Raw genomic sequence first — 14,576 nt, 5'->3', positions numbered from 1 at the left:
TGTTGAAATGAAAAAAAAAAAACGAGCAGGAGAAGAAGAGAATTTGACACCTGTCTGGGAAGCCTTTGAGGAGTCCAGCTGTTCAGGCTTCAGCTCCTGGACCTCAGCCGCTTGCAGATCAACCTCCTGGTCCTCTGTCTCCATGGACAAATCCTCTTCTTTGTCATCTTCATCCTGGCCCCGAGGCCCTGCTGTGCTCTCCTGCTCTGCACTGGCCACATCTAGGTGCAGTCACACCAACAAACAACAGTTATGTACTTGCTTTGAAAAGCTTAGTTTAAACTCCAGCCAAACCATCACAGACTCAGCTTCCAGGTGATCACCTACCATATGTCTGAGTGTCATAGTTCTGGTCTCCGTGCTTAATGTGCTCGTACAGGTCTGACACCTGCTGGGTGTCGCTCTGCCTGTTGTTCTCGAGGCTCTCTTTGCTTCTTTCGACTGTGCGCAGGCGCTTGTTGACTGGCTTGTTGTAGTCGCCTATAGAGCGTTCACTATCTGCTTGGCCAGGTTTCCTCTTCAAGCTCTGGAAAGGAAAAAAAAAAACTTAATTAAGAGGAATAAAGGGACACCGAACAGCAGCGGTGAGGCAGAGAATTTTGCCACACCTGAGTCTGACTCTGAGTTTGTCTGTGTGAAGCCATTGTTGCTGTCAGCTTTGACTGGTGGCCCTCAGACTGGCTGGCGTCAGCTGCTCCACTGCCATGCTCCTGTAAAACCATAATAGCATAAATATAGATACAAAAATCATGGCAGACATATTTTATACATGTGTACAAAAACCAAACCCAGCTAAAGTTTGGTGTGGAGGGCTTCACCGCTCTGTGAAAGTAACCAAGCAATTTTTTTGGATGCCATCATCTACTGTAAATTGCTATACAAAACAGTGACACTTTTTCATCTATACACCTTCAGGACAATTTCTGAAACCATTAGCAGTTAATAATGTTTTTCACAAGTGCAAGTAAAACTCTACATCTAGGATCTATATTCTATATCTAGAAAGAGAAATTTGGACCTCTTCAGCGCAGCCATGGAGAGGGAGAAGCTTTCAAAATGCCCTTACCCACAACCCCACCAGGTGCCAGGAGTGGGCTTTGCAGCAACAGCAGCTGCTGTGAGGTCAGGCAGTGTGTGAGAGACCAAGATGCAGACAAGACCAGGACCACAGTCTGCCAGGTAAGTTGAGGTAGAAAACCCAGAGGCCCTTGCAGTGACTATTGCAAAGAACGAGCCGTCGCATCCCAGGGAAGGAAAAAAGAAGTGTTCAACCTAGCACGCCTCCAGTATTCCCTGTCAGCTCTCTCTCCTACCTCATGGTTCAAAGGCTCCTGAGGTTCCCAGGTCATCAGGCCTCTCTCAGTCCCCCTCTCCTCTAGACTGGAGAGACGAGACTCTCCAAGTACTATCAAGAATCCCCAGACACTGCATTGTGTTTTGGAGTAACAAAAGAAAAACTTGTGCTCCACACAGAACATATTATAAAATACAATACGTCAGCATTTGTGTGGCTCTCAAGCTGCACTGTGGCACACAAGAAGGCCCTTCAAGGGTGGACAACTTGTTTGTGTAACAGCTTCTCTGTCACACAAACAACCAATCAGAAAGAAGGGAGTCTCACCAGTGCTTTCACTCTTCCCACTTTCTCATTCAGAAGAAAGACAGATCGTCACACTCTGTCCTATTCTGTACTCTTTGTGTATTGAAGGAAAAAAGTACACATTCAGAACTGTCACACACAAAGCGCTCTGTCATTTAACTCACAATTCACATAGGCTAGGCATCAGGATATTCAGTCATATGCGGCCATCAAATATGCTCCTGATCACGGGAGACTCCGCTGTGAATCACTTCATAATCAATCAGAGTCACTTCGAGCCCACACAGAGTATCTGGAGCACAGTGTAGATTTGAATGTTACCTCTTTGGCCTCGTCTCTCTCCGAGGCTTCTCCTGCCAGCTCCACAGCAGTGTCGCTTTGAATGTTGTCCTCTCCTGTCTGACCGTCGGTGTCGTGCCATTTCCTCTCAGCGCACTCGGGTAGCTCCTCATCTTCACCACCACCTTCCTCCTCCTCCTATATACGCATTTAAAAAAAAAAAAAAAAAGGTCACATCAGTCAATACCGTTGCTCACGCCATGCATTGGTGTACTTATTTTGAACATGCACACCTTTGGCTCATGCCCTTTTTCATTTGATGAAGTCTTCGTGTCCTCGTCTCTTCCTGACTCCCGCTCCCTTTCCTCGTCCTTCTCTTCTTCATCTTTATCAGCCGAATCATCCTTTTCTGCTTCCTCTCCTCCCTCCTTCTCCTCTGCAGTTTCAGGCTCCCCATTGTTTTCTTCTCCATTTTGGTCCTTGTCCAGCTCCTCTGCTCCTTGCTCGTTTTCTCCTCCATCTTTCTCACCATCCTCCTCCTCATCCTGATCTGCTTCCATCCCTCTGTCATCGATGTTAAATGGATTATCCTCTGAAAAAGGAAAAAAATTGAATCATTCATTTTCAGCAATTTGTGACTTTTACATCTGTGAAAAGCTCTTTACAAATACACTTACTACACTTACTTGCTTACAATGACCCAGTCTAAAGCCAAAATTGAGCATCACATAAGACATCACTGATAATAAAGCATGCGTGTTTCTCGACTGTGTTAGTAAAGCTATAATTTAAGCAGCAGGCTTCACCTTCACCTTCACCCTCATCTCCATCATCATTATCCTCTCCATCCTTGTCACCCTGGTCCAGATCGAGTTCCTCAGGCAGATCCATGGCCTCGGGCTCAGGTCTCTTGTCTTGTTGACCTTGGTAGGGGTCTACTTCATTTTCATCAAACTCTCTCTGGGACAAATAACAGAAACACAGAGCATGACACACTTGTCCATCCATGCAAATCCTGTTCTTCGCTCACACCGACATTTGCAGTTCAAAGCCCTAACGACTGTTTGTTGTCTATTACCGATTTTACTTTTGACACGTATTAAAATGGAAATCATGGGAGTTAGGTGAGAAGAAAAACCTCATCTCCTTGTTCATTGATCATGTCTTTCTCCTCTTCGTCCATCTGTTGGTCTTCATCCTGGTTCTTGTGATCTTTTTTGGGGTCTGCTGCATCCAGGTTGTCATCTTTGGCAACCAACTCAGACTCACCCTGAAAAAAAACATATGACCATTCATGATGTTACACAGAGAAAACTTTAACTAAAGCTTTCTGGTGGCTGCTTTATATAAATGAAGGTTTAAGATTGGATGCAAACTGCTCTGTCATATGTACTTTTTAAATTGTGTTAATGTTGTGGAGATACCTGATCCATGCCCTGACCAGACTCCTCCTCCTTGTCACTTCCTTCCTCCTCCCCCTCATCATCATCATCATCATCTCCCCACATTTTTTCATCCAGTGTATCTGTCTGGCCTTCACCCAGGTCACCCATTTTTTTGTCCAGTTCTTCGTCGTCCTCTTTATCTGATTCCTCGTCGTCACCTTCAGATCAAGCAAAGAAATGCAGAGAAAAAATTCAATCATGGTTACCAATTATCTTGTATAGAACCAGCTTGGGATTCCTCTGCTATCCAGCTTAACTGACCTGGTTCTTTCTCATCAGCGTCGCACATCTGGCCATCAAAGTCCTCTGACATCTCAACGGCATTGTCTTCTGACTTAATATCCTCTTTCTCATGCTGTTCAGTCTTTTCTTCCCCCTCCTTGAAGGTGTCCTCCAGCTAAAGGAAGCAAAGGGCAGGAAGACTTGAGTCAAAGTAAACAGTCATACAGTTCACACTACTTAGATGCCAGTATTTTCATCACCTGATCTTCATTCTCGATCTTGTCGCTGACATCTTTCGTGCCCTTTCCCTCTCCTATACCACCACCTTCATAATCGTGAAACTGTTCTGCTCCTTCTCCATCTCCAGCCATAAGCTCCTGAGGCAGGCAGAAACCCTGAAGGGGACACCACATCAACTGCTTAGTTAAAATTACACTGATGGCATTATTATTTCTTAAATAGGACCATGTGAGTACCTTCTGAGCGAGTTCAGTGAAGATGCTGGCCAGTACAGACAGAAGTTTGCCTGTGCTTCTATGTGCTCCCAGTGACACAGCCAGGTAGTAGCATACAAGGTCAGAGTAAATTCCTAGTAGAGGCTCCAGACGAACCAGCATCCTGCACGCCCTGTTTACCTCCTAAAAGTCAGCAGAAACATGTTAAGGTGAAGAGATTCTGAAGACAAAAAAGCCCTTTCATTGCACCTAAACAGATTTGAGTGCACTCAGACTTCCATTCACAGGTTAATATTTAATTCATTTAACCTATAATGAACTTATACTTTGAAAGCACATCTCTGAACAGTTCCAGATGTTCTTGGTACCTGGAAGTGTGGCGGCTGAGAGGAGTCCCTTTGTGTCTTTAGGTGGCACAGAAGCCTCTCCAGCCCAGTACTAACATCTCCCACACGCAGAGCCTCCACCTCAGCCTCCAGTTCCTCCTCCAGCAGGCGAGTCAGGTGACCAGGCTTTAGCAGGTCCTCCAGAGGCTCCTCCTTGTCCTCTTTGGCACCCTCTGAGATAATACATAAACGGAAGAGGTAACCATCATTGCATTATGAACACTGTATATACATTTGAACTGGCTGGAAACAGCCATATGCCAATGGCATGGTTGTAAGACCTACTAAGGATTTTATTCTCAGGATAAATTAAAACCACTTAGAATAACTGCCCCATCCACCACTGCTCTCTCATCCCTCATCTCCACCTCACTCTCTTGAACACAAGTCGGGGCTCTAATATTGAAAAATGTACATAAACATGTTTATATTATTCCAGCAAGTGTCCATTAAAAAATACATTTAAAAACAAATATAAACAAATTTGAATTCATTCTCACATTGCTCAACTATTATGTCACACGAGGCCAAGATTAATGACATCTACAGTAAGTATCCAGTTAGGCACCCCATTACTTTTAGGGTCAAGCACTAAACTAATATAATGCTTTCTGACTACCAATCCAACATTTTACCAGGTCCTAGGTTACCACTGCTGGTTTGAATGCAACCTTCTGACCTCTCTTGGTGTCTCCATGCTGCTCCCTTTGTTGTACTCTCTCCCGTTTCTTCACGAGTGTCTGGACAGAACACAACAATGTGTTGATGTTTGCTTCAAGCTCAGCAGAGAACTCCGTACAGAAGGTTTGCTGGTGATCTGTAAGGGAAATAAAATAAAACATGAACTGCTGACCCATCTGAAACACTGTTAGTTATTCGTGCAGCTGCTCAGTGCTTTGACCTGTGTCATCGTGTCCCAGGGAGAGCACATGAATCCTCCACGTGGTGAATTCTGTGACGGTGGCCTCCACCTGTCCTCTCACATACTGGAGACTCTGGATTACAGCTGGTTGGTTGTCTGGAGTGCCGACACACACATCTGAGGTGAAGATCTGCTCCACAATGGGCATCTGAGCCCCTATAGCTCCCAGACGGTTGAAGGCCGAACAGCATTCGGTAAAGTAGTTCCTGTGGGAAACAGCAGTGCTGTTGCAACCGTTTTGTATTTGTTGCTGTAATGTTAGACTTGAAAAACGCCAGACAATAATGTCTTACCATGTATGAAGAACACCATCAGAGATTGGCTGTGCTGCACAGTCCAGCTCCACCTTCAGGCTCTGCGTCTGCTCCAGCATTGTAGTGACACGCTGATGTAGTTGGCACCATGCAGCGTCACCCCTCCTCATCAAGCAGCCAGGGGGTTGTCGCTGCGCTGCCAGTGGGGATGGACACCTCAGGGTGTGCTGCTTGCAGCTGCTCACCTCCTCCTTCTGAAGGTCTTCGGGGCAGCAGTGCAGCAACCAGGCCAGCTGCTGCAAAAGGGTATTACACTGGGCTGCGAGCGCTTGGCCCCTCTTCACCCAGTCCTGGAGAGAGGCTTGGGGTGGGAGGGTGCAGCCTGGCTCCTCACTCTGGCTTTGTAGGTAGGCCTTGATGCCCTGGACATTGTCAGTTAGCCTCCTGGGTGAAGTGATAACAATTAAGTTAGATGCTGCAAAGTTTCCATGGCAACATCTTATTTTTTTAGTTTGATATAAAACATAAATCTAAAAAGAAATAGTAATGGTGTTCTGACTGAATAGCCTGTGATGCACCTGTGCCACAGCAGCCTTTACTTCTAAAAGCAAACCTACACTTTGACATATAATGTTATACTAGCGTACTGACCTGAGATGGACCCATTGTTCAATGAGTTTGGCCAGCCGTCGCCTCTGTTTGAGGAGCAGCTTGAAGAGGTGAGAGGAGAAACCCCTGCATCGCTCTACATTCCCCAGACCCAGCTCCTACAGCAAACATTGACACACATGCATCACAATGAAGATAACACATGCTAAACTTTAAGTTCCTCATTGTGATGCTTGATTTTCATCTAGTTCATAGGTACAAGTGTAAGTTGTGCATGTCGCACCTTAGCAGCGTGCTGCAAAGCAGTCTGCAGGGCAGTGTTCCTGGCCCAAGACTGATAGAAGTACTTCTGACAGCCGTCCCATGCTGTCAGCAACTCAGCAAACAACCTACAATAGGAAAAAAGAGAAAACAGTGCCTCACTGCAAAACCAGAGCATGTCCACACAATTACAGGCGACGCTGTAGTTGGCCTTTTAATCTCTTCATTGTGCAGTATGTCACTGGCCATCTGTTCTGTAAAGCAATAGCTAGCTACATGTGTTGCTTGTTTGATAGAATCCATCCACACACTTCACGATTACATCTGTTCTTGAGTGTTGGAGTGTAATTCGTTTAATGTTGAGGTAACTACTGAAATATTAAAATCTACATTAATATTGTGGCTTACTTCTGTGTTTGTTTTAAGAACTTCAAAATAAAAGCACTGTTGCATGACAGAAAGATTAACCCTCATGCAGCGCACGAGGCACTGATTCAGAACAAGGCCTCTGTAAATAAGTTGTAATTACATGCTCTCTGCATTCTCCTGAGTCTTGACAGCTGAGAGAGCGGTCGTCATCTCCAGCGGCTGCATGTACAGAGCCTTCTCTGCATATGCTGTCCTGTTCCATATTAGGCCTTTGCGGTACGACAGACCTTAAAAGCCAATCATACAGAAAAAAAAATTAATTCTATTTAAAAAAAAAAAAGTATAGAAGTTAATTGAAAATGTAAGTCAGTGTGGGGAACCGACCTATTTCTGTGAGCATCTTGAACAGGTCAGACAATGCCCTCTGTTTCTGCTGTAGGATGTGCTTTATCTCAGCTTTCTGCTTGTCTTTATCTGCTGATGTGTTTATTGTGAGGCTCTGCAGGTCCCGCAAGTTGCTGATGACCTCGCCTGAAAGAAAAAATATTTATAAAGATTTTTTTTTTTTTTTTACATTTACAGTATATATAAATAAAGGTTCACACACACACAGTCCATTTAGCTGGATTTGAGCAGACAGTATGTCTGAACACCTCAGCATTTGTTTGGCTTTTTCTGTCACATCATCAATAAACACTAGTGTTCCACTGTCACTGGCAGCCATGCACGTCCAAGCCATCACACTGTCTCTGCCGTGTTTTACAGATGATGTGGTGTGCTTTAGATCATGAGCTGCTCCATGCCTTCTCCATACATTTTTCTTGCCATCATTCTAGTAGAGGTTAATCTTGGTTTCATCTGTCCAATCAATGTTTTTTAGACGTTTTTTAATTTTTTTTTTTTAACAAAGTTCATTCTAGCCTTTCTGTTCTAATGGTGGTGCGTGCGGTGCTGAAGCCTGACCTTCCATGATGGTTCCTGACTGCTCCTCTTCTGCTGCCTGAGGTATCTTTTATCCTCACTAATTTCAAGCTAATCTTTTCCCCACTTTGTTATTATGAGGTATTGTGTACTGAATTTTAGAGATCAATAATGAATTTAATCCATTTTGGAATAAGTGTGTAACAAAACAAAAATATGGAGCATGTGAAGCACTCAGGCATTTACAAGAATATTCAGGTGTATGTTAACACAATGTCATATTTTTCCCCAGAAAACAACATCCTAAGATCCCGAGGTCAATGTGGTGGCTGTAACTCAGAACGCAGAGCTAATGTACTAATCGGAAGGTTGGGGGTTGCCAGACAAGGGAAGGACAATGAAATGAAGACACTATTAGAGTATAAAAGTGCCTACAAAAAACCCCAAAACAAAACAAACAATAAAAAAATAAAAAAAACACAACAAGAAGGGAATCGTATAAGTTGCTTGGAAGAAATAATATGTAAGCACGGCTCATCTCTGCAAAGTTGCCAAACCATGTTTGGTGAAAACTAAACGTATCCGAGCCATGCAACATAACAGTGACTCCAAGCACAGCACCAATCTACAGAATAATGATTCTGGTGGTTGTTGGTTTAGTTAAAATCCAGACTTCAATCCTTAAGACAGCTGTGCATAAATAAACCCACCAACCTTGATGAACTGCACCAAAATTCCTCCACAACATTTTGAGAGAATAGTAGTCCAACTGAAAACGGCTACTCGTCAAGGTTCTTGCTGCTTAAGGTGTTTCCACAATTTATCCAATTAGATGTACTTTTTTGTCGTTTTTCAAAGGACTTCATAGAGTGCTTACATGACTGCAGTTGTAGCCTGCAGTAGTAGGCTTCAGTAATCTATACTCTAATGTCAGGACAGTCACAGGATGGTGTCGAGTCCAACAACATAACTGAATTATTTCAACTGTGATTTTAACTATCCAGCAGTAGCTTTCTCACCAGTGAAGCAGTCCAAGTCTTCAGCCAGCTCAGGGACAGGGTTTTTCTTCAGCAGCTGGATGCACATCTTCTTCATCTTCCTGGACAGTACAGGCAGAGATATTTGTAGAGAAGAAGCTTTGAATCCTTCTTCTTCTTCTCCATCAGTCTAAAATATAAAAACATAGTTGAGTGATTAAAAAAAAATGTTGAAAGAGAAAATTAAAGACACTGTGTGTTCTGTGAGATCTGTACCTGTAGAATCCTGCACTTTAAAGGCAGGGTGCTCTTTAGCAACTGGTGAACTCTGTGGATGGGCATTTCCTGTGGGTTAGCGTCCACACTGTCCAAGCTCGCGCCGCTTCCCTGCTCCACCAGAGCAGGAATACTCGGACCATTCAAAGCCTCTTCAAACTGCTTGATAAACTTGAAGAGTGTACTGAAAATCATAAGGTGATTACCATTAAAGCAGTCATTTATATATTGTTACACTTGGCTGAGGCTCAACTATCTTGACTTGCTACAGGTCAAGATCATTGTGGTCAACTAAAACTAAAATTAAAATCTGGTGCAACAAACATTTTAGTCAACCAAATAAATAAGACCCCACTAACATTTGCACTTAAAAAAAAAAAAAAACTTAAAAAACTGTAATAAAAATATGTATCAAATGTGTTTAGTTTTATTAATCTAGATAACACTGCTTAACAGCCAGATGAGGCGACTCTTGTTCATACTGATTTAGGATGTCCACACGAATCAATTCACATTGTTGTGTCTACTGGAATACTGAACCTTCCAACTTCTTGGAAGCTATTATTTAAACAGTAAAAATGAAACTGAAACTAGACACCTGAACCTGGAAGCTAACTGTGAAACAAATGCCGGCCACATACCGATGGGTCTTCTCCACTGACTGTTTGATGGACCAAAAATTGACATCATTCCATTTGCAGATCTTGACAAAGTCCTAAGAATACAAATTCATATGTAAGACAATGACAGAAAACTTTGCAGTGAAGTTCAGAGATTCAGAGGCAAGTTTGAATAAGTGTTAAGAGTTTGATAAGATTTATAGGGATATACCTTGAGGTCCTTTTCAATGGTCTGCCTGTGTTGAGTAATTTTGGTTTGAATGCCTTGAGAAAACTGATTGTAGTATTTGTACAGGTTCCAGAGAAGACTGGACAAAGGCTCTGTAAAAGCAAGCAGTACTGTGTCAGAATAAACTCAAGTACATGTTAAATGACACCTGAGATAAAAACAAAGTCCACGGTGATGTGAAATGTGTGATTTCGAAATTTCAGCAAAAGGCCGTTTCAGTGCTGGTCCAGTAAGCAGGTCTGAATGTGTAGTGTACAGGAAACAGCAGTGATAGCTGACCTTGCCCGGACTGCGGGGGGACCAGCAGGAGGTGGCAGTGGAATGTGAGCAACATGTTCAGACGAGTGTGGAACTCCCCCAGGGTGGAGCCCTCCAGAAAGGCCTGAAGGGTGGAGGACACTGAAGACAGGGAAAGGTGTTCTACCCCTTCAGCTGGAGAGGAAGACAATAATAAATATCTCTTGGCATCCTTTATTTCCTTGTGCTTTAAATTTGAAAGTTTGAAGTTAAATGCACCAGTATTTTCTGCAGTTTGCATCTCACAGAAATACAGACAGAGAAGCAGAGATAGATCCTCGCTTCCCTTCAGCTGATAAAATTTACACCTTTAATCTGATATTCACCCCCCCCAGAAGATTTATTTTTATTTTATTATATTAATTTTTAATTAATTAACACCTTTAATAAGACCACCACACTGAGTCAGCACACACAGATTTGTTAGCTTGTACCTGTACAAGTCTCCGTCCTCTGTTCCTCTAGGTATCGCTCCAGCAGCTGGTAGACAGAGAACCAGTGTTTGGTGGACTTCTCTGTGTGACGCTTCATTGCATTGTCAAGACTGCGCGACCAACAACTACAACACAAAAACCAGAGTTAAAAAGCTCCTTATCACAGTGCTTAATTTATGAGCTAGTTAGTGATTGGTTTATATCCAAAAAGTAACAAGTGAATGGATTTATTCATCTTTGTCTTACCTGAGCTCCAGCTTGCGCCACTGAATAATGAGCTGTGTGACGGGTTCCAGTTCCTTCCGCAGAGACACTGAACGGCTGGCGTTATTCTCCCAGTCCTAATGAGGGGAGCAAGGAAAATCAAAGAAAACAGAAATAGATGAGCCCTGTACAATAGGCTCATTTGGATGACCCAATGTCTGCTATTGATGGGCCTCGTTTACTAAAGTATGTAGCAAAATTATTGCTATATGTTTACAAAAAAAAAAAAAGGAGCGGCTGTGTCAAGTTACAAATGAAATGTGCTGACAGACAGAGGGGTAAAAATGAAAGGTCATCAGACCGTAAGAAAAATAATTAAAAAAAAAAAAAAAAATGGTGGGTGACAAAGAGCAGTTATAAAAAGAAATTCACTGCAATATCAAAAATACTGGTGGCTGCCAGCGCTACCTCTCAGCCTCTCTCTCGATATATATATATATATATATATATATATATATATATATATATATATATATATACACAGAAATCACTTTAAAAGAAAAAAAACAACAACACTAAACACATATATATATATATATATATATATATCTCTCTCTCTCTCTCCCTCTCTCTCTCTCTCTCTCTCGAGATGAGCTACTACCAAAAGCTACTGACAGTCCAGTTCAAAACTTAATAGGAACATTTTTTCATACAGCCTTATCATCTCATCTAATCGACTGCGAGAAAGGAAAAAAACATATTTATCAACGTGTCAGAGCACTCCTTACGTTGTGGTACATCTTATCTCCTGTTGTGTCCTGTATATATAGATAGATATATATATATATATATATATATATATATATATAGATAGATAGATAGATAGATAGATATATATATATATATATATATATATATATATATATATATATATATATATATATATATATATAGATATATATATAGATATATATATATATATATATATATATATATATATATATATATAGATATATATATATATATATAGATATATATATATATATAGATATAGATATATATATATATATATATATATATATATATATATATATATATATATATATATATATATATATATATATATATATATATATATATATATATATATATATATATATATATATATATAGATAGAGATATATAGATAGAGATATATAGATAGAGATATATATATATAGAGATATAGAGATATATAGATATAGATATATATATAGAGATATATATATATAGAGATATATAGATATAGATATATATATAGAGATATCTATATCTATCTATCTATCTCTCTCTCTCTCTCTCTGTTGGAATGCTACTACCCAAGTAACCCCGGCGGAAGGGGCTACATGAATAGGATGAGGGACCTATGGATTCTTCGATACCCAACATCCACAATGACGGCGAAACAACTAGTAGCTCAGTGTTCCAACATTCGAAAGAAGGGACTGCTCTCACAGCTAGAGATTGACGAGGTACAACACAAATGCTACGGCAAGGAGGAGCCAGGACGCCAGGTCAGGGTGGCGATATCATCACCCCCACCCGAGATTGGGTACATAGCCCCAAGTGCGATAGGAGAAGGATTGTTGAGTGCGAGAGGAACTGACCTGAAAAATAGGATCATGGTCAAGCTTGAAACCTGGATCCCCCGTAGCCGGTTACCAAGATTACGTGAAGTACCCTCAGAAGGTCTGCTAGATGATGTTAATGCAGCACTACGGGCAATACCTACAACCACGATTACCGACACTAACAAGCTGATCTACAATACGGCAGCAGTGATCAGTGAGATGCTTGGCTACAAGTTGAACAGCGACAAGGGGCAGTACCCTCCATGGATAAGGAGGCTAGAGGGCAAGATCAAAGTAGCACGGAGGGAGGTTAGCCAACTAACGGAGTTGCAGCAAGGTGCGACAAATAAGGTGCCTAAGAAATACAGCAAGCTGTCCATACCTGAGGCCTTGGAAACTGCCAAGCAAAGACTCACAGCCTTGGCCAGCCGCTTGAGGAGGTACACCAGAGAGATAGAAGGCAGGAGAATAAACCAGCTGTTCTCCACAGAACCAGCAAAGGTGTACTCTCAGTGGCAAGGGAACAATAAGAGAACAGCACCACCAAGGCTGGAGACGGAGCAATACTGGAAGAGCATATGGGAGAAGGATGCAACCCATAACGGCAATGCTCAGTGGCTAGAGGATCTGAGGGCAGACCACAGCGACCTCCCTGAACAGGGTCCAGTAACCATCACAGTGGCAGATATCCAAGAAAGGGTCTCCAGTATGAAGAGTTGGACAGCACCAGGGCCCGACATGGTTCACGCCTACTGGCTGAAGAAGCTGACTGCACTCCACGAGCGTCTGGCAGCACAAATGAACCAGCTGCTAGTTAACGAGAGACACCCGGAATGGCTAACTGAAGGCCGGACGGTCCTGATCCCCAAGGACCCCAAGAAGGGACCGGTCCCCTCCAACTACCGACCAATAACCTGCCTCAGTACTACATGGAAGCTCCTGTCAGGCATCATATCGGCTAAGATGAACAGGCACATGGGTCAATACATGAGCGGGACACAGAAAGGAATTGGCAAGAATACCAGAGGCGCAAAACACCAGCTACTGGTAGACAGAACAACCAGCCGAGACTGCAAGACCAGACTGACCAACCTGTGCACTGCCTGGATTGATTACAAGAAGGCCTATGACTCAATGCCCCACAGCTGGATACTGGAATGCCTAGAATTGTACAAGATCAATGGGACCCTAAGAGCCTTCATCAGGAACTCAATGGGGATGTGGCGTACAACACTAGAGGCCAACTCCAAGCCCATAGCACAAGTCACCATCAAGTGCGGGATCTACCAAGGAGATGCTCTGTCCCCACTGCTGTTCTGCATAGGCCTGAACCCCCTTAGTGAGATCATTAACAAGACTGGCTACGGATACCGACTACGGAACGGAGCAGTTGTCAGCCACCTCCTGTACATGGATGACATCAAGCTGTATGCAAAGAGTGAACGAGACATCGATTCACTGATCCACACTACCAGGCTATACAGCAATGACATTGGAATGTCGTTCGGACTGGAGAAGTGTAGTCGGATGGTAACAAAGAGAGGGAAGGTAGTCAGAACTGAGGGGATTGAACTACCAGAAGGCAACATTGCAGACATAGAGGACAGTTACAAGTACTTGGGGATCCTGCAGGCGAATGGAAACCATGAAGAGGCCGCTAGAAAGGCTGCAACCACCAAGTACCTGCAGAGGGTCAGGCAAGTCCTGAGGAGTCAGCTGAATGGTAAGAACAAGATCCGGGCCATCAACACGTACGCCCTGCCCGTGATCAGGTACCCTGCTGGGGTAATAGGCTGGCCAAAGGAGGAGATAGAAGCCACTGACATAAAGACAAGAAAGCTCCTTACCATGCATGGAGGGTTTCACCCCAAGTCCAGCACCCTGAGGCTGTACGCTAAGCGGAAGGAAGGGGGCCGGGGACTGGTGAGTGTCAGCACCACAGTCCAGGATGAGACAACGAACATCCAAGAATACATTGGGAAGATGGCCCCAACTGACCGAGTGCTCAGTGAATACCTCAGGCAGCAGAAACCCAAGAAAGAGGAGGGAAACGAGGAACCATCATGGAAGGACAGGCCCCTGCACGGTATGTACCACCGGCAGATAGAGGAGGTGGCTGATATCCAGAAATCCTACCAGTGGCTGGACAAAGCTGGACTGAAAGACAGCACAGAGGCACTAATCATGGCAGCACAAGAACAAGCTC

General features: G+C 43.1%; 1 protein-coding gene across 1 annotated transcript in view; it reads right to left on the bottom strand.

The window, feature by feature from the left end:
* mdn1 (midasin AAA ATPase 1) overlaps positions 1-14,576 on the bottom strand; it is a 60,545-nt gene that overhangs the window by 5,372 nt on the left and 40,597 nt on the right. The window contains exons 68-93 of the mRNA XM_014409316.4: positions 10,803-10,897; positions 10,557-10,681; positions 10,105-10,257; positions 9,808-9,917; positions 9,618-9,691; positions 8,977-9,160; positions 8,743-8,890; positions 7,187-7,333; positions 6,963-7,089; positions 6,456-6,561; positions 6,215-6,330; positions 5,603-6,007; positions 5,289-5,515; positions 5,067-5,204; positions 4,370-4,560; positions 4,023-4,184; positions 3,807-3,941; positions 3,586-3,721; positions 3,304-3,482; positions 3,018-3,149; positions 2,686-2,839; positions 2,173-2,471; positions 1,922-2,077; positions 609-710; positions 328-526; positions 51-221 (exon numbers count right to left, since the gene is read on the bottom strand). Coding sequence (XP_014264802.3) covers positions 51-221; positions 328-526; positions 609-710; positions 1,922-2,077; positions 2,173-2,471; positions 2,686-2,839; positions 3,018-3,149; positions 3,304-3,482; positions 3,586-3,721; positions 3,807-3,941; positions 4,023-4,184; positions 4,370-4,560; positions 5,067-5,204; positions 5,289-5,515; positions 5,603-6,007; positions 6,215-6,330; positions 6,456-6,561; positions 6,963-7,089; positions 7,187-7,333; positions 8,743-8,890; positions 8,977-9,160; positions 9,618-9,691; positions 9,808-9,917; positions 10,105-10,257; positions 10,557-10,681; positions 10,803-10,897 — 4,171 coding nt within the window. The remainder of the gene's footprint in view (positions 1-50; positions 222-327; positions 527-608; positions 711-1,921; positions 2,078-2,172; positions 2,472-2,685; positions 2,840-3,017; positions 3,150-3,303; positions 3,483-3,585; positions 3,722-3,806; positions 3,942-4,022; positions 4,185-4,369; positions 4,561-5,066; positions 5,205-5,288; positions 5,516-5,602; positions 6,008-6,214; positions 6,331-6,455; positions 6,562-6,962; positions 7,090-7,186; positions 7,334-8,742; positions 8,891-8,976; positions 9,161-9,617; positions 9,692-9,807; positions 9,918-10,104; positions 10,258-10,556; positions 10,682-10,802; positions 10,898-14,576) is intronic.

The sequence above is a fragment of the Maylandia zebra genome, linkage group LG15 (genome assembly GCF_041146795.1).
Source record: "Maylandia zebra isolate NMK-2024a linkage group LG15, Mzebra_GT3a, whole genome shotgun sequence".
Lineage (NCBI taxonomy): Eukaryota > Metazoa > Chordata > Actinopteri > Cichliformes > Cichlidae > Maylandia > Maylandia zebra.
The sequence above is the reverse complement of the archived record's forward strand: the minus strand, read 5'-3'. Positions and strand labels throughout refer to the sequence as shown.